Source organism: Eriocheir sinensis, chromosome 28 (assembly GCF_024679095.1).
Source record: "Eriocheir sinensis breed Jianghai 21 chromosome 28, ASM2467909v1, whole genome shotgun sequence".
NCBI classification, from domain to species: domain Eukaryota; kingdom Metazoa; phylum Arthropoda; class Malacostraca; order Decapoda; family Varunidae; genus Eriocheir; species Eriocheir sinensis.
In genome coordinates this window covers 11,487,906-11,515,585 of record NC_066536.1, presented here as the reverse complement: position 1 = coordinate 11,515,585, position 27,680 = coordinate 11,487,906, and the positions used below count along the sequence as shown (strand labels likewise).

The window sequence follows — 27,680 nt, the reverse complement described above, 5'->3', positions numbered from 1 at the left end:
ACCTCACAGGCCGCCGCTCTCGTAACAGGGCAATTAAATGCCTCTACCTTTAAAGTTTCTGTGGGGCGGCGACCCCTGGGGGTGGTGCCTCGGTCACCAGTAGAGGAGGAAAGAAGGGAGGGCAAGGGGCAGGCGTGGAGTCAGCCAGCAACACCGGGGCAGCTCAGCGGCTCCCTTTGTCCCTCCTCCTGCGTGTGAGAGGCGGCAGAGGGAACAACTTTCCCAGTGAGTCTCTCTCACCTGACCAGTGTTTGATAAGGCAGAAAAAAACAATATTCAAATGAAACGGTGGCAAATTATCACTGTCGAGAGTTAGTTCATATATATATATATATATATATATATATATATATATATATATATATATATATATATATATATATATATATATATATATATATATATATATATATAATATCAGTGCCTTTCTGACAAGTTTGTATATACGAAAAAAAAAATAACGCGAGTTAAATCTTTGCGTGTGGAGAAGCGTAATGAGTGGGGCGTGCACCGCCTCGAGGGGAGGAAGTCAACGTTTATAATTTATAACAACGTACGGGCCTTGGAGGAAACGTCAGAGGGCGCCGAGGCTCACGTGTGTAAAGCTATGATAACTAACGTGGAGGTAAGGCGCGGAGGGAGGAATAGCACTCGCTGGCTGGTGACAGGTGGCGCCGTATAAAAATATAAGAAATGTAAAGTACACAGAGAGGGAAGGTTTCATCTTAATAAAAAAAAATGTTTGTAAAGATTTCAGCAGTAGCAACAGTGAGTATACAAACGTCTGCGTTACTCTCGATAGCAACACCCTTAAAATAATGATTAATATGTTATATAAAAAGCGTGACATTCTGTGTATCAGAACACCTGCAAGCAGATTAAACACACACACACACACACACACACACACACACACACACACACACACACACACACACACACACACACATACACACACACAAACACATAGTACTAATAAATTTTTGCTCATAATTACAACACCTGCAATCTTGACAATTATGCAGCTGCAATCTCTCTCTCTCTCTCTTACCCGGTACACTTATACTTCCTCGTTAGTTCACTGGGAGGCTAACAACAAAAATAATATAGAAGAACAAGACACTCGGAAAAAATACAATTGTGGTAAGAATGTCAAATTAAATTTTATTGAATATTCAATACTGAGTATAATGATTTAATGTTAGTAATTAATAGCGGAACGTTTGCAGATACACGTTAATGAATTACAACTGTTAGGTCTTAGGTAAAAGGATTACAGAGTGTGATTTACATTTTTTCGCAATATAAATGTAAATTCTTTATTTAGCATTTTATCGAAAAGGGATTTTTATGAAAGTAAAAGCAATTTGTGACGTCTATGGCTTCAGCGGCGTCCTGGCGAGCTTCCCGCATGTACATAAACACACACACACACACACACACACACATACATACACATTCACACACACACACCTCACGGGCAGGCGGAAGGCAGCGTATTGGTGTGTAAGGTGCAGGTTCGCCCGTACGAGGAGAAGCGTGTCTATACCAACTGGACACATACTTGACAACACTGCTCGCGGTTCTCGTTATGAAGCACTAACAAATGTTTGCAGAAATTTATCTTATTTCGTGCTACTTACGAATAAAGCTTATAAATTATTCCAGATTTATTTGTGCTGGTATTGAATCTTTTCTTTTTGGAAGTTAGAGAATGATTGAGTGGTGCTTTAATCTAAAATTCTATGCGCGATTAATGCGGATTGAAAACGGCATGTCATAAGTACAGACCAGCAAAAAGTCACTGCGCCGCGTGTCCCTAGGGCGGCGCCAGAGGGGGGCGAGGGAGCAGCGCCCCAGCCATCCGTCAAAAGTCCTATAAAACATAAATGTGGCGGAGCTTCATGTTCTCGTGAGTGTCTGAGGTTCACGAGTGAGGTGGCGATGCTGTGCAGCCTCGCCGGGTGCCAGGGCCCGGAGGAGACGCCGTCGGCTGCTGTACGCTGGACCCGGGCCGCCACGACCCTGATAGTGTAGGCCCTGCGAGGGCTCCATGGTCTACAGCTGCAGTGCTGTGCCGCCACCATTGTTTGGCAGCCGACACACTGCTGTCACCGCAGGTCAGCTTCAGTGGTGAGTGGCAGGCAGGCTCTCACTCCGCGGCGGTTTGAGCGTCGGCCGGGGCACCTGCGGCTCGTGCTGACCAGGTATGTTTCCACACGCGTTAATGACAAGCACATGTTTCTTGTGTGTTTATGCAAACTGCATATAAAAATATTATTTGAAATTAGTTTGTAATAAAAGTCTGCACGGCAGACCGGAACAGTAGAAACTGGGTATAAATGCAATGCTCGAATAGCCACTATAACAGTACACTGCGTCACCAGTCCAACTCAGCCTCGGGAGGGGCGACGCGCCAGGCTGGTGCAGTGGGGTGCGAGCGGCGGGGGGCGGCCGTCCACTGTGCACTGCGTTACAACACGTCTTGGCGGGTAGAGTCGCTTTACATTACACTCCAGTCTGTAGTATACCCCAAAGAGAAGAGAGACTGACATGCAAGAGATAAAAATGTAGAATGCGGACAACACGCAGCACATTTAGCAAGCTCAAACCATGCCCAGCAAACCCACACTGTTCAGACAACCACTGAAGTTGTCCTGCGACGCACTCAACTAAGGACGCCTCGCTGATCACCGCCGCTTCCGCCCCACTACATCAACTAGACGCAACACAGCACGCTGCAGTAAATATCAAATAGCAGTGTTTATTTAGTGAAAAGTGGAAAAAGAGATTTTACAAACGCACTGAGTCTCAACTTTCTCAGTCACCTATTCGCCAATAAGTGAACTTGTTAATGAAAACCTTCATGCCTCGGCACCAAGACGCAGCACGCGGTGTCTTCGTGGAGTTCTCGCAGACCCTTTCTTTCGTTTGCCTGACAGCATTCCCCTACACACACACTCTCATACACACATTCCACCGACAGTTCCGCGTTGTCAGCAACACCTTCCGGCATCACAGAGTGGTATCACCCACTGTTACAACACAACCGATCCCGTTCCACGGTCAACTTTCCGAGTTCTTATAGGACCCAAGAGTTCTCCATGCATCTGTAGATAATTATATATGTCTGCTTCTGAAGTATCAGGCTATAGAAGAAACATTTAGAGCATTCATTTTCATGCAGCATATGTATGTTAGAACACGAAGTTTTCACCACAAACCGCTAACCAACAATACTAAAAATAATAATAAAAAAAACCCATCCCAGTGTTGTGAGTTTTCTCAGCATTAACAGAACTGTTCGCTGACCAACTTAGGTCATTTAAATTTTAGTTTATGTCCCGATTTTCTTCTACCGATTAATCTGATAAAAAAAAAAAAATCCACCATGTCTTCATTATTTCATTACACCTACACAGAATATTTTCACCGTAATCTTTGATTGATCAAGTTCTATCTGAAACTATGAATCAGGTAACGTTTGGCTATGTTAAGATTGAACTCCCGACTGAGCGTTCCGGCCACGCCGCTCGGCCCCCGTGCAGCCTCCACGCTCAACAAGTCTCGTCGCTGCTTCTCCGAACTCAGCGGTCGTGGTGCCGCCGCAGATGTAGCCTGAGGCTTAGGGCTCAGGGGTGGCGGTGGGGGGGGGGGATTGTGGCCCAGAAACCTCACGAAGCCCTCATCTCTCCATTACTAGTGGTGTGAGCAGGACTGCAGCAGGGCGTCGCTCTCTGATGGACTCTTGACGAATCCCTCCAGGCTGGCCTCCTTGTCGATGATGCCCCCGGGTTGTTGAGTCTCCTGGTCTTGCAGCTGAAGGTCTCCACCACCTCCTTCTCCTCCCCCTTCTCCTCCACCACTACCTCCACCACCTTCTCCCCCTCCAGTCACCCTTCCGCGCTCTACTGTCTGTACCTGCCGGAGATGAAGGCATTTAGAGATACGATGGACTGTAATGAAAGCGCTACTGATCAGCTGTCAGTGCCTGGAAATTTAAGAGAGAAAAGCGGGAATACTAAAACTCAAGCCAAAAAAGCAAACAGGAAAATATATATATATATATATATATATATATATATATATATATATATATATATATATATATATATATATATATATATATATATATATATATATATATATATATATATATATATATATATATATATATATATATATATATATATATATATATATATATATATATATATATATATATATATATATATATATATATATATATATATATATATATATATATATATATATATATATATATATATATATATATATATATATATATATATATATATATATATATATATATATATATATATATATATATATATATATTACTGATGAACATAATTTATTTTTCAGAAACGCGACTGATGAACTGAAGAATGACTAGTGATGGGGTTGAGCAAAGCTGGCAAGATATTAGGATATTCATCAAGAAATATATTGGGTAATAAATACTGAACCGAGGGAGATGAATAACAAAAAGGAAATCAAGAAGAGCGAGGAAGTAAAGGAGGAGGTATACGACAAAGGAAAGAAATATAAGAGGGAGGTAGAGGAAACAGATAAAAGGGGAGGGAGGTGACATGAAGTGATTGGTGACTAATAGAAGTTAACAGACTAAGTAAACAGTAACAATAGAAAGCAGAACGAAAACGTAAGTGAATAACGGTTCAAGTGCATTTCAACAGGGCTAAACACCTGAGTTTCCTGACAAAAAGAATACGCGAGGAGAGCAATTTTGGGGGCAGGAGGAGATCGAGAGGAAGGGCCAAAAAGTGGGAGGGGGTAGATGCTAAAGAGGACTTCCAGTAGAGCAGGATGCTGTGTCCTGTAAGAGGAAGACGAGACAGTAAGAGTGAGTGCGCATTTGAGTGAGCGAAGAGTGCACAGGGAAACGTCTCCTAACCCTCAGTTCTGAAAGAGAGAAATGGTGAAGAGAACGAACACTGAGAGACACGAAGCTGCTGGCATGGCAAACATCGGCTGCTACAGACAAACTCTCCACGTGATAAAAAGTAAGAATTGTAAACACTTCCTACAAAAAACTGAAAGGGAGAGAAAAACTAGAATACCAACAACACTTTCACTTGTGTAAATATTCCTCCTTACAGCAAATGTGGTTAGAAACGGAAAATAAAAGAAAATAGTGTCTTCTTCAAAATTATACATAAAAAAAAGAGCATCCGCACAAAACAAAAGCCGCACAAAGGCGCTGCCGGAGCCTCTTTCAATAATTTTTTTTCCTCTTTCTCTCACTTCGGTAGTTTTATATTTTTATATATATATTTTTTTTTCATACTTATTTCAGAAAGGCAAAGAAGGACAGGACGAGGCATCTGCACTGCCAGGAAAGGACGAAGGAGGAGGAAGAAAAAGGGAATTGATAAAGCGACGATGGGAATCACTGATGGAGGGGAGGGAAGATGCAACACTGAGAGTTGAGCTCAAGCGAAGAGCAGGAGGGACGAAGAGGAGGCGAGTGAGGAGGGAGGGGGAAGAAGGGAGAGGGGCTGGGGAATTACTCAGCTCTACTGATAAAAACATACTGCTACAACTTTGAAAAAAAAACATTACCACCTTACACCAAACTACCTCATTATATTAATAGCTGTGGTAGAAAAAATATTAACACTGGCAACAGGGAAAATGGCTCAAATACACACTTGGGTCTTCCAACACTTACTTCTGATGGGGGTGTGAGGCTTCAGGGGAGGAGGGGAGAAGAGAATGCAACACTAACTAACTAACAAAAACAAAATCATGAACAGTCCAGAAATCGATGTGCGCACTTTCAGATGCTTTTATTTTACACCACTTCTGCGGGAGCGGGCGGGCGCGGGGCGGTAGGGATTTATTTTGGGAGATATGCTCTTAAAAATATTCTAGACATTATCAAAGCTCTCCTGTTACTGATATTCTCGAGCCGACAATGAAGAGAGATGAACAACGAAGATTGGTTAGCTAATAATGCAAGTTGGAAGAGGAAATAGGGGAGAAAGAGGAAAAAAATAGGTGAAGAGAGAGAGAGAGAGAGAGAGAGAGAGAGAGAGAGAGAGAGAGAGAGAGAGAGAGAGAGAGAGAGAGAGAGAGAGAGAGAGAGAGAGAGAGAGAGAGAGAGAGAGAGAGAGAGAGAGAGAGAGAGAGAGAGAGAGAGAGAGAGAGAGAGAGAGAGAGAGAGAGAGAGAGAGAGAGAGAGAGAGAGAGAGAGAGAGAGAGAGAGAGAGAGAGAGAGAGAGAGAGAGAGAGAGAGAGAGAGAGAGAGAGAGAGAGAGAGAGAGAGAGAGAGAGAGAGAGAGAGAGAGAGAGAGAGAGAGAGAGAGAGAGAGAGAGAGAGAGAGAGAGAGAGAGAGAGAGAGAGAGAGAGAGAGAGAGAGAGAGAAATAGTTTCATGCATCAGTGGTGGGTCAGTTTTAGTGTTACAATCACTATACATTAGTGAACCGAGCCAACAACAATCTTCCACAGCAAGAAAAAGGAAATAAGGCAAGACAATTCTAATGTTATCAGAGGAACAACAACAGATAGGAGCAACGTGTCCGCTGATAAACTTACATTATCAAACAATCAGGGAACAGTTTAAATACTATATGATTGCTCGCTTCTCAGAGTTATCAATTTCTTGTGCCTGACTTTCCCTCCTGCTGTGGAGCACTGTTCAGGGTATTGAGGACACCCCGTGCTGTGCTGAAGGGGGGAAGGTGTGTGTAGGTCTGAGGCTCCTATAGCAGAGGTGTGCTCTATGACAGTCACTTACTCGGACGCCCGGAGACACGCCGCCAACACTAGCCGTGCCTGTGGGTGGTGCTGTAGGAGGGAGGAGCGTTGTTGGCAAATAAGCAGCCGGGCCAGTATGGTGTAGGCGTGAGGGGGAGGTGCGGAGACGGGCTCATACAAAGTAAGAGAGTGGAGCGTGCGGTGGTGAGCGGACAGGACAGACTCGCTCGAGACCGTGACTTCTCGTGACAGGAATGGTTCCAAGGCTGTGTGTGACCTCAAGGCACGTGAACTAGACCAGAACTTGGCAAAACTCCCGATAATTGGCTTGTGTACAGGTGAGTGGTGGCGGCTTTATGATAGACTAGAGTCCTGCTGTGCCTGCTTAGTGTGTAGTGAACTCAGCAGGTGAATAAGACACGTGTGCACGCCACCTTTGTTACCTGGTGACTTATACCTGATGGGACATCGAGAGTTTCACCAATGTGGAAAGTAAATGTATAGTATGTATAACCACCGATCTCCACTATATTCATGTCAGCTCTTGATCTATTGCTAATCATCTGCCTCCACGAGACAAGGGTGGCACAGAGTGAAGGTGAGTGAGGCTGGTGGGTGGGTGGTGGGTGGTGGTAGGTGTGTGGGTGCTGCGGGCGGGGCACTCACTCTCGGCTGGTGCTGGCGGCCACCGCGCTCTCTATGGTGTGAACCTGTGGGGGGGCAGGTGGGCACGCTGCCGTGAAAACATTAGGAAACACGGAACTGAAAAACAATAGTGTGTGAGCAACAGCTAAACTTACGGAACACAACATCATCAACAACAACAACAACAACACGCTGATTCCTCTACCCCGGCAACAATCAGGCGATAAAGAGACAGGAAATGACAGATATGAACATTTGTTGTGTTGCATGGTTACGACAGGTGAAAAAATAACATTATGTGAAATGTAAGGCTCAAACAACGTCGTTACGGACAGTAGCAATGAGAAACACTGTCGACTTGCATGGCTCTGGAAGCTGCACCCGCGAGAAGCAGCAGCAGACAACGAGGTGAGGCCAAGAGCATGATGACGAGGGGCTGCCTTCCAGGCCAGCAGGGCAACAAAGAGGGGCTGCAGGTACACACGGGGGGAGGGGGGGGGGTGCTGAAGGCATCACAACGAGGTCCTCAGGGACCACGTCTTGACTGGGATGGAGGGTAAGGAAGGTGAGGCGATTGTCGACTGTGTCATGTAGTTGCTTATTTGTGTTCTTGTCAAGTTCATGGCGCCCTAAGGAAGGAAATGTAAGAATATAAATACGTTCCCTTGTGAGGGGTCATCTCCTGTTTCGGTTATTTTGGCAAACAAACCGTCTACTTTCTCTTCTCGATGCAGGCGTTTGGATAATACTGTCTCGTTTTCGCTATGAAACTCGTCATGACGGTCAGGACTTGGCTCTTCAAGATTTGACTTTCAAAAAAGTCATAAAAAAAGGTCGCATTAATTTATTTTGTCTTTCATGAACGGAAAACTGGACAGAAGCGTTGATACTGTAGTGTCTAGTAAAGTTACGACTTGGCAAACTACACGTACCTCATGAAATGTCTTCATCCTCCCCAATTCGGGCTGGGCCGACCATCAGGCCCCACCAATGAAAAAGTCTAACGGCGCAATAGGCCGCGATGTAAAAAAATAATATATATATATATATATATATATATATATATATATATATATATATATATATATATATATATATATATATATATATATATATATATATATATATATATATATATATATAAAACCTGTATAAATGTTTATCTCTATGGTTCGTTAAGAGAATTTTAATGATGGACTTAGCTTCTGATACTTGACTTTTCTTTTTTCCCAGTAAATGAGGCAAGCCACTGGCAAGCCAACTCTATAAAAAAAGTTCACGCCACGCTGCTCCTGAAGAAATAATACAGATGTCAAAAGAATATTCAGTTTAATTTGAAAGGTGTCTTGCTACTCTCATCTTAAAATAGCTTAAGTCATTAGGAGGAAACCCAAGCGAAGGAATGCTGCTCCAGAGTTTACCAGTGAAGAAGACGAAAGAGTAAAGATACTGGTTAACTCGTATTAGAAAGATTTAAAACATCTTTCAGGCTCTCCTCGTAATGGCTTATCTGGACGGCTTCGGCTCACGCGTAATTAACGTTCCCCGATTCCGAAGCAGTTTGTTGTCGGGATGAGGACGAGGCGAGTCACACACAAAACCTGACTTTGACTTCGGGATACATTGCCTGACTTAATCATGACACTTTCCTGATTTTCAGTGTTACAAAACACGAGTTTCTGCGCCAAAGTCAAGATGTGTTGTCAAGATGTATCAAAAGGTCGCTTCTTACCCCGTGCGTGACTCAGGATCTATTGTCCCTTCTTGTCCTTCTTAACTCCTCTTCTTTTCCTTCCCTGGGCGAGAGGAAAGCGATTGCTTAATTTTACAGAGAAAGCTTAGTTCCTGGCTACTTCCTAATGCGATTAATAAGTAACCTTCGACTGGGTAAGCCTTTAATTTTGTTACACATATACTGACGAAAAAAATCTTAACTTCCAATTATTTTCTTTTTGCCTTCAATGCAACAACACCCAGCTAATAAAAACTGACCAAGTTGAGGCAACTACATAATATGGAAGCTTCTGAGCCAGTAGTCTATCTCAAGGACACTCGTAGTAGCCGACACCGTCCCGGCGGTGGGGCCAGCGATATACATACAAACATACATATATATATATATATATATATATATATATATATATATATATATATATATATATATATATATATATATATATATATATATATATATATATATATGGCTTAATGAAGAAAGCTATTAAAAAAGAATGTTGTAGTTATAGGGAGTGGGGTCTGTCTTCCCTGTCCTATAACACCTGCTTCCCGCCACTCTTTGGGGAAGGAGAGGGGGAGGACTAAAATCTTTTCTGTCACGCGATACTCGTCTGGGTTTCTAAGTGGCACGGATAAAAAACCCATAATATTCAGTAGGAGCATTTGATCATCAACAAACACGAATGATCACCATCAGTGTAACCCATCCTCATCATCACCTTCATCATCATCATCATCATTATTATCATGACCATCGCCTTCTGTGTGAGGGCTCAAGAGGAGCAAGGTAAAACTTGGCTCCCAGGTCTGTTTTAATTCGCCTTGAAACTCAAGGACATTAACGTAGGTTGTGTTCGGAGCTGTAGGGAGCCAGACAACCATCCATTTTACGTGTCCCCACCCCCTCGAATATCTCTCTCTCTCTCTCTCTCTCTCTCTCTCTCTCTCCGGAATGTGTTTGCGTCAGTCTAATCACCACAAGATAACACACCACTCAGTTTTTCGTCGATCAACAGGGCAACCTCAATGAGTGGCGATGAGACCCTTCCCGTCTTATCAGCCGACTCCTCCTCCTCCTCCGTGAAGGGCTCCTCAGTAAAGGAGCTTGGGTCATGATAAGAAAATAATTAATGAGACTGATTCTGAGGAGACATACGACAAACCCGGTCTCTGAAATGTCTTTCAGTCTCTTACACGAGATGCTCAAAGCGACATTGATTTCTCGACGAATTCTCTCCCTCTCTCCCTTATTCATCCTTTTCCTTTTCCCTCCTTAATTTTTTTTTTCTCTTTCTCTTCCTTTCCTCTGAGAAACATCCTTGTAGTCCTTAACTGCGATTGGAACGGTTTGTCTTACTTAGTTTCCATCCCATCGCCAGTATAACACCGCACTTCTGTCACTCTGCCTCTATGCGTCAGAGGTCCACAGTGAGCCGTCAGCTCAGCAAGGCCGTGACTTCCTCACACGATAACCCATTTAACCTCGTCTCGGTGACCCGCTGAGGCTTGTTATCAGGGTGCTGAACGTAATGTCCTTGTCCTACTTTGCCGATTTCTACTTTTGTCCGAAACCTGTCATGGCGATTAATCTTCGGCCTCTGCGCTACTACAACTACTGCTATTTCTACAGGTGTCACTGCTACTGCTACAGGCTTACTCTTGCTGCTGCTGCTGCTGCTGCTGCTAAAACTACTACTTCATACTACTACTACTCCTACGCCTACTACTACTACTACTACTACTACATCTTCTATATTACCACCACTACTCCTACAACTCCACTCCAAGCTCTTTCACTCTCCCAAAGTAGTCAGTCAGGGCAGGGTTACGCTTGTCACTAGTCTCGCCTCCCTCGTCTCTCTTATTTTATCCCGCGGCTTCCCACACTCAGATTACACCAGTAGGCAAGCGGCGCCTCAACCTCCTCTTACCTGCATCTGCCTGGTGTGCCCCTTAGCTTGCTGGCCCTTCCCACTCCTGCCGCTGCCTGTCCTATTTTTCTGAATCTGCTGGGTCTGGGGAAAAAAGGGCAGACGAGGGAAGAGTTAGTGGGGAAGGAATTCGTTTTATTTTGGTTGTGGTGAAGTGCGCAGGGGGTGAGGGTGAGGTGACGTGTGTAGGTGTTTACGTGTAAGTGTAGGGGGGAGGTTGTATGGGCAAAAATACATTAATGATGATGATCGTGATTGTGATCTTGTCGATGATGATAAAAATGATGATAAAGAGGATGGTAGTGTTAATGATGATGATGGTGATGGTGATGATGATTGCAGTGCTAATGATGATGATGGTGGTGGTGATGGTGACGGTGGCAGGGGTGTGGGTGGTGTTAAGAAATAAGGGTGGCTTTTAACGTGCACAAGGTGACCAGAGAGATATCTTAACGAGATTTACAGGTTTATTATTTAAGAATACACTGTGTAATTATGTACGTACAAACATACACACATATACTTGCATGTACATTTATATATTCGGAGCTAAAGGCATACTGTATGATGTAGTTAACAGGCACTACTAGTACAAAGCTACTCTGTATTGTCAGCAGTCACTTAGACCACACGCACACGCACATACACACACACACACACACACACACACACACACACACACACACACACACACTCACACACACACACACACACACACACACACACACACACACACACACACACACAGATACATACGAAGCTAATGCAAAACAGCTCAGCTGACTACATGAAAAATATTTCGGTCTGAGAATTATATATATATATATATATATATATATATATATATATATATATATATATATATATATATATATATATATATATATATATATATACACACACACACACACACACACACACACACACACACACACACACACACACACACACACACAAACTTGATCCGTCTCAGCAGAGCCACAATGGGCAGATTTGGCCGCTTTCAAAATACTAGAAATCAGCGGGATTGAAAAATAGAGCGAGTCTTGTGTAGCACCAAAGAGGAGAGACTCTAGGGGGCGGCAGAGGTCTGGTACGAATACTAGGTAGGCAAACATCCACAAGTAGCATTGGCAAGCCACGATAACTCTTGGCTGAGGAAGGGGAAGAGGTGACACCAGTCAGCTGTTCACTCACTTAGGCCACGGGTGGGGGAGAAGCCCCCCTGTGCCGCCTGCAGGGGCGGGGCTGTTGAGCGGCCGGGTGATGAGTGGCTTGGTGGCTGTGGTGGTGTTGGTTTTGGTGGAGGAGGGGCAGGACGAGGGGCAGGAGAGGGGAAGGTGTCCTCAGACTTATCGCCAGGCACAGCCAGAGGTTTTTAGAGCTAGAGCTGCAGGTCTGAGGCCACAGCCAAACCTACGCTACAGGGACACTACATACTGAGGACAAGGGCGAGGGGCAGAGGGCGGGGCGGAGCTAATCCTTTACCTGGGCTGCTATGCTGAGGGACCTCACGCAATCCATGGCGTACACGTTATCGGCCTTTCTTTTGCCCTTCTTTCGGCCCCTTCCCCTCGGCTGCAAGACAACAGAACACCTCCATGTAGCCAGTGTGTGTGTGTGTGTGTGTGTGTGTGTGTGTGTGTGTGTGTGTGTGTGTGTGTGTGTGTGTGTGTGTGTGTGTGTGTGTGTGTGTGTGTGTGTGCGCGCGCGTGTGCGTGTGTGTTTACCTTTTCGTAGTGCAGCCACATGTTTTTTTTTCAATATTGCAAAGTCTTTTAAGTCTCCTCTCCTTTCTTTGGACGTTTCTAAAGTCTATCGACTCTAACTTGAACCCTGTGGCTTGGCCCGGGGAAACCCCCATTGTTTACACATCTAGCGATGACCTGCGCATGGCGATCTGTCTCAATGTTAGTCTGCACGTTATCTATTTATTGAATATATATATATATATATATATATATATATATATATATATATATATATATATATATATATATATATATATATATAAATATAAATATATATATATATATATCTATATATATATATGTGTCTATATATATCTATATATATATATATATATATATATATATATATATATATATATTTTTTATTTTTTATTTTTTTTTATTTTTTTTACAACAAAGGAGGCAGCTCAAGGGCAACAAAAAAAGAAAACAATAATAAAAAAAAGCCCGCTACTCGCTGCTCCTAAAGTAAAACAAAAGAGGTGGCCGAAAGGAAGATCAAATACAGGAGGAGAGGTGTCCTGATACCCTCCTCTTGAAAGAGTTCAAGTCGTAGGCAGGAGGAAATACAGATGAAGGAAGATTGTTCCAGAGTTTACTAGCGTGAGGGATGAAAGAGTGAAGATGCTGGTTAACTCTTGCATAAGGGGTTTGGACAGTATAGGGATGAGCATGAGTAGAAAGTCGAGAGCAGCGGGGCCGCGGGAGTGGGGGGAGGCATGCAGTTTAGCAAGTTCAGAAGAGCAGTCAGCGTGGAAATATCGATAGAAGATAGAAAGAGAGGCAACATTGCGGCGGAATTTAAGAGGTAGAAGACTATCAGTATGAGGAGGAGAGCTGGTGAGACGAAGAGCCTTAGCCTCCACTCTGTCCAGAAGTGCTGTGTGAGTGGAGCCCCCCCACACATGAGATGCATACTCCATACGAGGGCGGACAAGGCCCCTGTATATGGACAGCAACTGTGCAGGGGAGAAGAACTGGCGGAGACGGTACAGAACGCCCAGCCTCGAGGAAGCTGATTTAGTAAGAGATGAGATGTGAAGTTTCCAGTTGAGATTTTGAGTTAAGGATAGACCGAGGATGTTTAGTGTTGAGGAAGGTGATAGCTGGGTGTTGTCAAAGAATAGGGGATAGTTGTTTGGAAGATTGTGTCGAGTGGATAGGTGGAGAAACTGTGTTTTTGAGGCGTTGAAGGACACCAGGTTCTTCTTGCCCCAATCGGAAATAATAGTAAGGTCTGAGGCTGTTCTGCAGCCTCCAGCCTTGAGTCGTTAAGTTCCTGAAGGGTGGGTCTTCTATTAAAAGAAGTTGAGTAATGCAGAGTGGAATCATCGGCGTAGGAATGGATAGGACAGTTCGTTTTGGAAAGAAGATCATCAATGAACAACAGAAGAGTGGGAGATAGGACAGAACCCTGTGGGACACCCCTGTGACTAGATTGAGTGGATGAACAGTGACCGTCTACCAGTCCACAGGGACCGTATATATATATATATATATATATATATATATATATATATATATATATATATATATATATATATATATATATATATATATACATATATATATATATATATATATATATATATATATATATATATATATATATATATATATATATATATATATATATATATATATATATATATATATATATATATATATATATATATATATATATATATATATATATATATATATATATATATATATATATATATATATATATATATATATATATATATATATATTCATAATACGACTGCATGATGTTATGAATGGCTGGGGATTTGAGGGAAAGACAACGACTCTGTAAACCTTCTATTTCACTTGGCAACGTGGCTCATGGGACGTGCCGCCTGAGCGACATTGATAACAGGCGCCAGGCCACACCATTCACCCTTCTGCACAGCCAAGTAAAAGAGATTATATAACGTAAATAAGAGAGAGAGCAAGCCCCTCTGAGGAGAGTGATGGAGTGATGTGGCACCAGCGCGGTCTCCTCGGGCCAAGCCGCAGGGCTCAAGTTAGAGTCGACAGACTATAGTTGCTCTTTGTTTCCTCTCTGTCCCATTCCCGTTATCCATTTTCTGTTCCCTAATCTCTATTATCAGTGATTCTGAAGGAGAGATGGATGGAGGAAAGGGAGACTCTGGGAAATGAGTGAGGAGGAGGAGGAGGAGGAGGAGAAGGAGAAGGAGGAGGAGAGGAGGAGGTTGCAAACGAATGAAAGATGAACCTGGGAGAGAAAATGAATACAGAAGAGGGACTAGGAATGGCTTGCAAGAACATGATATAAATTATGTGTTATTTATATTTTTCATACATACATACTCTCTCTCTCTCTCTCTCTCTCTCTCTCTCTCTCTCTATCTATCTATCTATCTATCTCTTGAATCTAAACAGATTCGGCTTAATTAGAGGCATTCCCGAGGCAGTGCTCTTAATTACACGTATAATGAGGTCGTCAGGACTGATAACCTTCATCCCTTTCACGTCATGATGAGTGGAGGCCAGCGATTGGACGAGGCGGAGGAGTGAAGGGATGAGTCAAGAGGCCCACACTCTCATGGCCTCCTTGAAAACTCTCGTACATCGCGGTCATAAACCCTAACTGCAAGGTCATCCGATATCGCATTCATGAATCATTTACTCATCTATCGATTTTTGCCACGAATGGATAAAAATTGAAGGTTAAACATGAGGAAGAAAACTTAAGCAACGTGTTTATCCTTGAAATGTTGAAAATTTGGAGAGAATTTTTAAGAAACGCAAGGTCAGTTCTAGAAATGCCTTGATGCCCCACCCCCCCTACCTCCTTGAAAGGGTTTTATTCTAAGGGGCTGTGATTATTTGCTCTGATTGGTACCTCTTGTTTTTCTCACACGCCGAGGGCAGGGTTGATCGCCGCCCACAACCTGACCGCATTCTCAAACCTTTCGGCGCCCAAGATCACCTATTTAACAAGGCTTTCGTCGGAGTTTGGGGCATTTCCGGGGGTAGTTTAATGACCCTGTTGGTAGCCTGACCCTTCTTCTGTACCATGATCCCATGAAGCAATCATGAGGACCGACTGATCTCCTTTTAGGCCTTTTTTTTTTACAACAAAGGAGACAGCTCAAGGGCACAAAAAAAAGAAACAATAATAAAAAAGCCCGCTACTTGCTGCTCCTAAAAAGAATCCAAAGAGGTGGACGAAAAAGAGGTCAATTTCGGAAGGAGAGGTGTCCAGAAACCCTCCTCTACCTCTCTGAGAATAACAACCCTGAACTCCAGCCCCGAATTGGATCGTTCATGCCTTGCGGTTCTCGAGTGTACACAGCCTCACAGCCCCCACAAAAACCCTCACCGAAGTACAGTTTCATAACCATCCCCTAACACTTCCAGGACCTTCCTCACCCCTGTTCATGTTCCGTGTGCTCTCTTGGTAAGCCTATTAAGCAGCTTATTAACAGGCATCCATCTACTTATCACTCCATCAATCTTTTAAAACATTTGGACAGCTTCAGCTTCCGTGGCCCGTCCGAACGTATTATAATTTCCCGCTGACCACCTGGCGCCTCCCTGACCTTCCTCACACCCATCGATATTCTGCCTCACACACGGCCCGCACAGTGATGAAGACCACTAATGAAGATGAATATTCAAATTTTCACACACACACACACACACACACACACACACACACACACACACACACACACACACACACACACACACACACACACACACACACACACACACACACACACACACACACACACACACACTCTCTCTCTCTCTCTCTCACACACACACACACACACACACACGTTGAGGTGGCCAAGTGGCTAATACAATTTAGTTTCGAATCCTTGACTGAATGAGCAATTATTGTCGCTTTGATATGTATGATTAAACTATGCGCGACAGCTTGGTAATAAGTGCCTATTAGTCGGTAAATTATCGTGTGAATCAGACGTTATATCAGGGTCTCTGGGTCTGTAATTATATATCTGCAAGTCGGTACAAGGACACAATGAAAGCTGAGTAATTTAGTTTCTACAAGGCGGTATATAGGTACGCATGTCCACTGGGTATAAAATTACTGATAGGCCGGTTAGGATATCAAATACATATTATAACCCGGGCGATGAGGGGAGTGACGTCTTAACAAAGGATAAAGTCAGTGATTCAGATACCAACACCTCGACTACGCATCACCGCCAGACAGTAGACAGCAGGGGAATGTCGTCCACTTTAACCAGACTTCTTTTACTTACTGATGTCATGCGTATTTATCAACGGAATAATCTTAACGAGTTCTTTCTTTACCTATAGTGTTGATTTTATGCGTATTTAAAGTCAAATTGAGTTTACCTGTATTTTTGTCTTACCTATTGATTCTATGCGTATTTAGAATCCAATTAATTTTACCTCTCGTGCACGGGAGCAAAAGAAAAAAAATTATGGATATGGTCGTAGTGAAAAATATGTAAAAAATAAGATATCGCAAGTGTTTGGACACCTGAAGAGAAATACCTGTGGAGATAATGATCAATCGTAAAGTATCTGGACTAAGCTGTAATTAGAGAGAGAGAGAGAGAGAGAGAGAGAGAGAGAGAGAGAGAGAGAGAGAGAGAGAGAGAGAGAGAGAGAGAGAGAGAGAGAGAGAGAGAGAGAGAGAGAGAGAGAGAGAGAGAGAGAGAGAGAGAGAGAGAGAGAGAGAGAGAGAGAGAGAGAGAGAGAGAGAGAGAGAGAGAGAGAGAGAAGAGAGAGAAACAAGAGATAAACAATAGAGAAAGAGAGAGAAACAAGAGAGAAACAACAAAGAAACAAGAGAGAAACAAGAGAGAAACAACAAAGAAACAAGAGAGAAACAAGAGAGAAACGAGAGAGGAAGGGTGGGGGAGGGTAGGGTAGGGGATCAGAGCGCAAGACCAAGAGACGTGGAGGAGAGCTGGTCATTAAAACTGCATCAGGTAAACATGAAAAGACGAGCTGCTCACTTCAAACATGACTCAGGTGTGCCGGGCTGGACTTAATCACCTGCCTGGCTGTCTACTCGTTCGCTTACTTGTCTGCCTGCTTGTTTTTCTTATTCAATACACCGATTATGATCTTATAACCCACTCTACCTGTCTACAATACCTACAATGCATTACTTACAATACCCTACCTGTCAATCAATAATAAAATAGATATAGAGTATTTCACACCCTGTCTCCTTGGTCTGATCCGTCACTTCCTGTCATTCAGTGTTCTCTTGTTCACGAGATTAAAGAGGTAAGACAGACTCATTATCTTCTCTACCTGTCCTCTCCTCTGACATTTTTTTTAGCTAATATTATCAACTCTCATGTCTACTTTTAGTCCAATCTCTTCATTTTTATCCAACACGAAACTATGTTGTAATTAAGCTTTAAGTCTGATGTAAGGTAAAATGGATTACAGTCTTTTTTCCATATACCCTCTTCTAAAGTCAATAACAGTACTATTCTCAAAACTACATGTGTCATAAAAAGAATCAACATATTATTATACCATGTCCCTCTGTTTGGGAAGCTAACACGTGTTAACTGTTACAAAACCCCTATTTTTTTCTCTTCTGTGTCACTATATAATTAAAAACCTTCACAAAGTCTTCTATCTATAATCAGTTAGTAAAAAACGTGACCCTCTCTCCTGTAAAGTAAGTCATACACATAAACAAGAATAACATAATAACCATATGTTCCCAAAAGCTTACACAGAATCACAAAGTTCCCGTCTCTCATCAACTACCAAAAAATCACATCCTGTCTACCGGTTCTGCAAACGCTTACATACACAAAGCCAGGCAAGATAACTCTTCATCTGCCAAGAACACGTCATCCCACCCCTTGACCCACTACCTAGAGCAAAGGAAACAAAGATGGACGGACAGACACCCACCTGGACAAGATGCGGGGGCGGGCGTCGGCGTCGGTGGGTGTTCTTTTGGCAGGCACAGAGGATTATAAGCAGCAGGAAGCCCAGCCCGAGGAAGCCCGTGCCCGCTCCGATGATGGCATACTTGTTGACCACCGAGCCTGCCGGGAACCCATTGCTGTCAGACCCCACCACCACCACTGCTGCAGGTGTAAGGTGCGTCACTACCTTCATACTCTCCTCCTCCTCGTTAGTATCAATAGTCTTATAAATAGATGGGGAGTGAGTAATGGTAAATAAGTTAGGTGATAAGGGAAAGCAGTGTGTGGGGGTTGTTTGTGCATATTTTGTTTCCTTTGTGGTTTCGATCGTAAGTGCTGTTGTATAGTGTGTGTGTGTGTGTGTGTGTGTGTGTGTGTGTGTGTGTGTGTGTGTGTGTGTGTGTGTGTGTTTTAGGTTGATGGTTGTCACCTGGTTTGCAGTTTGTGTTTTATGTTTGTAAACCTTTAAAAATTGTATGTTTATGGTAATGAGATATTTTATTTGATTTTTTCTGTACTTATCCTATGTCTCTTGTTACTATCTTCCTACTACTACTACTACTACTACTACTACTACTACTACTACTACTACTACTACTACTACTACTACTACTACTACTACTACTACTGCTACTACTACTACTACTAGCTTTGTTACAACTACATTTTTAAAACAATCATTACAACTATTATCAATGTTATATGATTCTGCTATTAACTATCTCCCTTACATACCTGCAAGAAATATGTCAGACACACACAACATATACTATCGACAAACATGGGCATAAGGACTAAATGTACTGACAGACACATCATCATCATCATGTATGCTAAAGACCTTTCCTAACGTTCCAGTCTCATGTCAATGTTCTCTGTCCTCTGTCTACCCTGGCTCCTAGAAATTCTGGGTTGCCACTCTCCTGCTTTCGGTGACCATATGTTATTAGTTCTATACATGATATGACCTGCACAAGTTCATATCTTATTCTTAATCGCCGTTAACATCTTCAACCTTTTACTCTTCAATAAACCGTGATGCTCGCTTCCTGTCTCTATGTTACACCAAATATGTTTTTCTCCGTTGCTCTTTGTTAGCTTTTTAAGTTTCTCTGTAGAGCTAATGTAACGCGTCAAGTTTGTGAACCATATGTTAGGAATGGCAGGATACACTGATTGTACACCATTCCTTTTAGGGAGAGTGGCAGACTGCTATTCCTATAATCTTACTTGAGTGTTGTTAATTCAGAAAGCTTCCTGTTTGCAAGACCTTTGTTGCACAAATGCCTGTCAAGCAGTGTTATAAATGCCTAACCCGTCCTCCTAAACTCAATGGGGCCTATCACGGCCCACTTAGCTTCTTTCAGTTCTTAAATGATTTACATCGCCAAAACTTTGTGGAAATAACTCCGAAAGCTTTGATGACGTAAATAAGAAGTGGATCCATGGAATAATGCTTTAGTTTATTTCATTATTTTTATTTACCTTTATTATTTTTATTATTAAGTCAGTCTGCCGGAGGCCAGGCAAAGGTAATATCCAATGAATTATAAAGCAGTGTTTATATATATATATATATATATATATATATATATATATATATATATATATATATATATATATATATATATATATATATATATATATATATATATATATATATAATTGCAACAAGAATACATAGCCCGAGAACTAGATAACATATGGGACATAACAGAAAATTTCTACGAGTTGTACCTTGCATGCATGTTCTTAAACAGACACATTATTTAGTGTCCCACCCTCCGTTCCTTTTTCCTCGGTGACAGTTCAGCATTGTGTTGACTCATGAATCATTCAAGAGAGTGAAAACAAACCAATAAGGCCACTGATGTGGGCTGTGTGAGGCATAACTGGAAGCAAATGATATACATGAGGAAGATGCCTCGGCTCACCCAGCCACACAGGCCGCACTGAACCTGGTGACCTCAGTGACCCGCAGCCCAGCCTGGCGGGACACGCCCTCCAGCGTTGGGCTAAAAATAGCGGCCTTCGTGAGTGGCAGTGATGAGGCACTCAGGGAGGGAGGAAGGGAGGGAGGGAGGGATGGGGGCAAGAACCACCCTTCCCTGTGAACATGAAAAGGTGACATGAGGGAACGGCGCCTCACCTGCCCCCGGCGCCAGCTGCACGAGGCCCACCACGAGGAGGGTGATGCCCAGCAGCACGCACACCACCGACACGTGCAGCAGCGACACTCGCCCGCACAGGTAGCCGTGCACACACCTGTACGCACAACCCGTCGTGGAGACCTGCTTAGGCTGTGCCCTCGGAGACGTCACCGGCGACGGCTTTGGAGAGGCGACAGGACTGGCCACTGGGGAAGCCCTAGGGGAGCCGCGGGGACTCCTCAGGGGGGTGGGGAGGCCTGGCAGAGGGGGAGGGCCCGTTACATCCTTACGTGAGAGGCGGGACACGGCGCGCCTAATCCTATGTCAAGGGTTTGTCTCTATCAGGGCGGACTGATGAGCCGCCCGATTGTGGAGGGACGAATGTCACCTTGATGCTTGAACTGACTTTAGAGAGATAGGCGTGGTAAGGGATGCTAATTGCGTTACTTTACGTCTGCACTCTGATGATGATAATGATGGTAATAATAATAATATAATCTTGAGCGGTAACACACTGACAATGAACTTTCACAACAGCAATAAACAATACTGATTCAAAATGTATATAACAAAAACACTGTAACAAAACACTTATGACTCATTACATTAACTTACGTCTTACGACATAGAAAAAGATTGAAAAAAAAGTAACGATCAAAAAGAAATAGACCAGTACCATGCCTGAGTCAATACAGCAGTTGACATAGTGAGGGAGGGAGGGAAGGGAGGAGGCGGGAGAGGTGAAGTCGAGGAAATTGGGAGGAAAATGGAGATGTGGGTGAAGGGAGGGACGCGGCTGTCAGGGGTAGTGAGGAGGGGTAGAGAGATAAGGAGGCAAGGAGGGGGGAGGAGGGGGCAGAGCAGAGGAGGTGCAGGCCAGCGAGAGGCGGCCTGACGGGGGCACCTACACACCAGAAGGCTCGAAGGAACACCCAATACATGTGGAGCAAGAAAATTAAGGGGCAAACTATGAGTGGCAGCCATTAGTAAACTAGAGTGAGTCGAAATGCACTGGAAGGAGATAAACGGTGTGGAATAAGGAGAGAAGAAAAACAAAACACGATCAACACTTGTTAAGAGGAGAGAGAGATAAAGAGAGAAAGGGAGAGAGAGGCAAGGTGTGCGGAGTACTTGCTGTTCACCTGTCCGGCCCGTGTCCAGGTAAACATTTTAGTTAACCTGCATGATCAATCAGTTACCTATGAACCCTACAAACCCCTCCCCGTGCCTTCAAGAGTTTCAGTAGTCTACTCATGCTCGGCCACGGCCAAACCTCTCCCTCAGGTGGCAGCGTCGGGACTCAGGTGAGGGTGACAGCACTGGCTCAGCACACCTTGCCGTGATGCTGAGTGGAGGGAGGCGAGGCGTCAGCACCAGCACTGACCAGCACCACCGCGGAGCCGCCCGACCAGAGCTAGGGACACGCCCCTCCCCCCCCTAGGCTGGGTGTTACAGAAAGCCACAGAGAGAGAGAGAGAGAGAGAGAGAGAGAGAGAGAGAGAGAGAGAGAGAGAGAGAGAGAGAGAGAGAGAGAGAGAGAGAGAGAGAGAGAGAGAGAGAGAGAGAGAGAGAGAGAGAGAGAGAGAGAGAGAGAGAGAGAGAGAGAGAGAGAGAGAGAGAGAGAGAGAGAGAGAGAGAGAGAGAGAGAGAGAGAGAGAGAGAGAGAGAGAGAGAGAGAGAGAGAGAGAGAGAGAGAGAGAGAGAGAGAGAGACAGAGAAAGAGAGACACAGAGTGGATGGTGTGTGTTTAACAAGCCGACATCGACCACTGGACGGCTGACCAAGCAACAGGTGGTGAGGAAGGAAGCGTAAGAGAGGAACGCTGCTTCAACTGTTGGTGACCTTACCCCTCCTCGCCCCGGGGGTTTTCGCTAGCAGCACAACGTAAACAAACAATCACTGTACATCTAAAGAGTATTACAGGTGTCCAAAACAACTAATTAAAGAGTAAACTATGATACTAATGTATGTAATCAAATATCATGAATGTCATCAAAATAAAGTATGACAATCTGTGCTAAAAAAAAGACCATAGGTTTATCTGTACATGGAGCTAGTAATTACTATGGATGGCATTCAGGGAATTAGTTGTTGCTATGTACCTTGATATTTGTGCATGAAAAAATGGTGGACATAAAAATATATTTGACAAAAACAGTAATAGTGGTGGGATTTCTCCCACACCTCTAATGCTATTTGTTTCTATCATCTACTTTAAAATATTAATTTTGATTTACTTAATGATTAAATCCACAAATACTACTATACATGAACACACACACACACACACACACACACACACACACACACACACACACACACACACACACACACACACACATAGAGTCACGAAAAATGGTGGTATGCTAGAGCAAGACCCATAAAAGAGACCCAGAAAATCCCCGAAGGACTGTCTTGCCTACCAGCGTGACATTGACAGGGAGGGAAACAAGTTAGCGTCAGGAGTGAGGACGAAGAGTGACAGTGACGAACAACATTACCGATAGTGTGAGTGTCGGTTACCGAATAAATAAAATGGCTGCTGATGACTGCATGGCAGGTGGATGACTACTGGATTGGCAGGTAGTAGCGAATGACAAATTAACAGTATCCATCCTCTAACGAATGAAGCGACGGACACAAAATGAGCAGTGAACACGGCGACTCTCTTGGAAAGCAGAAGCAAAGTAATCCAAGCTTAACCCTCTGCCATGCCTGAGCGCCCCGTGTCCACTGTATTCTGACAACTCGTGTCACTGAAGTCATACGCCGCAGCAGGTGGTTTGCTGGGCGCTGAACGTGCAAATCTCCAACATTCGCTTCTGCCTCGATGAGTGGAAGCGAAGGTGCATCCTGAGAGTTCTCCAGGTGTCTAGTCGTGCGTCCAGTCTTCCGAGCTAACCACAGACACAGATTTCCCACCGCCCTTACTGACATTCTCCACCCGCCCCCCAACACCATACACTTCCAGCGTGTATAGTGTGCGGGCCTACTTAAAGCACTTTGGGTCACTGTTCCCCGCCTCTGATACTCTAGTCTAGCGTGTGTTGCCTTCTTGAAGTGACATCTCGTCTGGATGCTGCAGCGACGGGATCTGGCAGCCTCGGACGCACCCAGTGACCCGCTGCTTAGGACTAGAGTTGCGACAGACAGACACTCGCGTGGAAGTGTCGGATTGATTATAAATATCTAACGGCGATAATATGCGACAATGCCATTTTATTAATAATGTTTAGAGAAGTGAAACGAATGTGTTTGAAACGTTCCACACGTTCTTGTATGATGACCGTAGAGCGGAGATTTAATCCTGAAACATTTTACGAATTCATATAGACATTAAAATACTGACAGGCATTGCATGAATTATTCGGCCTAATTTAATCATATCACTAACTGACGCTGGAAAAAACCCGCAAAATAAAATGCATCACTGATACGGATTTCTATTTTATATTTGAAAAATGTATTAAAAAAGCGGTTAATTTTCAAGAGGATTATTGATTAACTGTTCATTAATCAATATGTATATATTGTTGACTCCTCCGTGTAACTTTCTGGGCCCAAAATGCAAACCTTTACTAACAGGGCCAGCCATGCGCACAGGTGGCCAGGCATCCGGCACCTGCAACCCCTCACCCCTCCCACGCAGTGCCCGCCACACAGGTGTTGTTGTACAGGTTTGTTGCGAGGCAGAAAGGCCGTGCCACACACTTGTTGGCCAGGTGTGTGCCGCGTGAGTCATTCACCTGCCATGCGCCACGCCGACACTCAGGTGCACGTGAGTGATTACACTACACAGGGAACACGACCACACGAGCACGAGTGGCTCGCGGGGCCCAGGGAGCGTGCCTAACCTCAAGAAGGTTACACACTTGTCTCAGGATTATATACTCAACATAAACTGTGTATATATATATATATATATATATATATATATATATATATATATATATATATATATATATATATATATATATATATATACATACATATACGTATATATATATATATATATATATATATATATATATATATATATATATATATATATATATATATATATATATATATATATATATATATATATATATATATATATATATATATATATATATATATATATATATATATATATATATATATATATATATATATATATATATATATATATATATATATATATATATATATATATATATATATATATAAGGAACAGTAGGATGGAAGGTTGCATAACGCAAGGAAAGTAAAGCTGAACACGGTGGAAGAAAGAGCTATCTGTTAATATCTTGGGTACTAATAAGGCGAGAAACCATATAATGATTCTATGAGAAGAAGGAGGAGGAGAGGGAGGAACAAAACTGTGGGGGCCGGGAACAGGTGGGTGGTGGTGTGGCGGGTGCGAGCCTCGTGGTGTTACCCTTGTTGGTGCCCGGCGGCCTGGCCTTGGCTAGAGGGGAACATCATTACGATACACTCTAGACATTATTAAAAAAACACACAAAAAAACACAATTATGCATCATGACTTACACAACACAAAAAATGTACACATGTATTCATTTAACGAGAAAAAAAAACTGCATTAGCCTGATAACGTAGTGTTAGTAAGTACTTCAAGCTTAACATAAAGGTTTGGTTAGACGTGTCAGGGGCCTTTAGGGTGGGCGATGTCAGGGGTGAGTGATGGCTACCTAGGGCGGCGGAGGGAACCTTAACAGACGGCCGAAGGAAAACAGGGAGAGAGGGAGCGGGAAGGAGGGCGCGAGGGAGGCGGCGTGGCGTGGCCTGATACCCTCTCTATGGACGATTAAGGAATTGTTAACGTCACATAAAACCCCGCGGGAAGTTACGTTAAGCGGCGGTAGATCCAATTTACCCTTCACTTGTCTCCTCTCTCTGTCTCCCTCACTCCTGTTCCGCCCTGATTCCTTCTTCCCGTTTCCTTCTCGCGTAACCCTTTCCTTCCTTTCCCTTCTCTCGTATTTATAGAGTGGGAGGGAAGGAAAGACGGAAGGAAGACTGGATAGGAGGAATTGATCATGATGGTGTGGTAAGGCGTAAAGGACCGTGGAATGGCGTCGTGCTAAGGGAAGCCATGGAAAGCACGAGATCTGAAAGACGACATTGTGAGGGGAGAGAAGAAATAAAAGCTATGAGGTAAGGAATAAAAGAACGAAACTAATCCCTACGGAGAATCTTTTGAGCGCGAAGTACAGTAGTTTGAGGAAAGATGAGTGTAATCGATGTTATTTTGTCCTTAGTTGTAAGTAAGAAATGAAGAGGGAAGCGTGAATGAATACTAACATACGAATGATGATAAGACTTAAACCATACTTTGAAGCTATGAAGAAAACAAAAGAGAAGCTAGAAACTGATCGAAACGGAGAGAAAATATTGGAAAAAGAGAAAGACCAAGAAAAAGATGAATGAATTAGATGCAACAGGTGTAGGCGCAAAAAAAAGTGAGTGAGTGAGTGAGTGAGTGAGTGGGAAAACGAGTATAAGGCGTGAGGTATGGGAAGAGCAATGAGATGGAAGAGGTGGTGGGACCGTGAAGGGTGAATAATGGGAAGGCACAGTGAGGCAGAAGTTAGGTTTATGAGGAGCCAGGAAGACATGACATAAAAGAGGGAAGCTGAAGGAAGGTGTAACGGTGCGGCGGGAGGGAAGAAGGAGCGAGTGCGGCGGTAAAAGCGGAGTTGAAGAGCGGAAGAAGATGAGGGAAGATGTTAAGCAGCGGAGTACGATTGTGAGAGTGGACAGGAACAAATGAAGTGCGGGAGAGAGGGAACGCGTTCATGAAAAGGAGAATGCGAGGAAAATGAAAAAAAAGAATAACGCCGAGGGGATAATAACGATGATAATGACGATGCTGAAAAAGAAGAGAGTTACGAGTGAGTGAATGGGTGAGTCAGAGTGAGTGAGAGAGTGAATATGAACAGATGACACTACTGAAAATGTTCGTGGCCTCAGGATGACTCGATGAACACCTGAGGCGAGTACAGGTAGAGAGATGACGTGACACACCTAACAATGCCGTGAGTGCAGGTGTATGAGGGGTGAGGTGGGGGAGGGGGCAGGAGAGGGGGGGGGGGCAGACGAATAAGGTACCTGCGTAGGGTGTGCTGGCGTCTATGGTGAGCGTGGTGGGCCGGTGCTTGGAGTGGTCCTCATGTTTCACGTGTTTCCGCTGCTGCCGCACGGCCACGGCGGGCATGGCTCCTATCATTCTCACCTGTAGAGGGGCGAACACCAGTCAGTATGGGGTGCAAGACATAGGGCACAGAACACGATAAATAAGAAACGGGAGCAAACGGTAAAGAGAAATAGGAGAGACATAAGAGGGATATAAGAAAGGGGGACAAATGTAGGGGGACGAACATCTGTCTGTATGGGGTGCAAGACATAGGGCACAGAACACGATATATAAGAAACGGGAGCACACGGCAAAGAGACATACGAGAAGGTCATAAGAAGGATAAAAGAAAGAGGGACAAATGTAGGGGGAGGAACATCTGTCAATTTGGGGTGCAAGGCATAGGGCACAGAACACGATAAATAAGAAACGGGAGCACACGGCAAAGAGACATAAGAGAGACATAAGAGAAGGTCATAAGAGGGATATATGAAAGGGGGACAAATGTAGGGGGACGAACATCTGTCAGTATAGGGTGCAAGACATAGGGGATAGAACACGGTGAATCAGAAAGGGGAGCATAAGGCATAAACATAGGGGAGACGTATATAGGAAAAGGTCACAAGAGGGATATAGAAGAGGGGAACAAAT

General features: G+C 43.6%; 1 protein-coding gene across 12 annotated transcripts in view; it reads right to left on the bottom strand.

The window, feature by feature from the left end:
- Window positions 1–151: 151 nt before the first annotated feature.
- Window positions 152–27,680, bottom strand: part of LOC127004508 (uncharacterized) — a 43,761-nt gene continuing 16,232 nt past the window's right edge. Inside the window, exons 2-10 of one of the 12 annotated variants that reach the window (XM_050872312.1) lie at window positions 27,005–27,128; window positions 25,312–25,341; window positions 22,739–22,762; window positions 20,891–21,148; window positions 18,725–18,903; window positions 12,546–12,635; window positions 11,058–11,141; window positions 7,411–7,454; window positions 3,777–3,921 (exon numbers count right to left, since the gene is read on the bottom strand). In XM_050872312.1, coding sequence (XP_050728269.1) covers window positions 3,909–3,921; window positions 7,411–7,454; window positions 11,058–11,141; window positions 12,546–12,635; window positions 18,725–18,903; window positions 20,891–21,148; window positions 22,739–22,762; window positions 25,312–25,341; window positions 27,005–27,128 — 846 coding nt within the window. In that variant the 3' untranslated portion in view covers window positions 3,777–3,908. Of the gene's footprint in view, window positions 3,922–7,410; window positions 7,455–11,057; window positions 11,142–12,545; window positions 12,636–18,724; window positions 18,904–20,890; window positions 21,149–22,738; window positions 22,763–25,311; window positions 25,342–27,004; window positions 27,129–27,680 lie in introns of all 12 variants that reach the window. The other 11 variants (XM_050872303.1, XM_050872307.1, XM_050872301.1 and 8 more) reach the window with 11 other exon arrangements.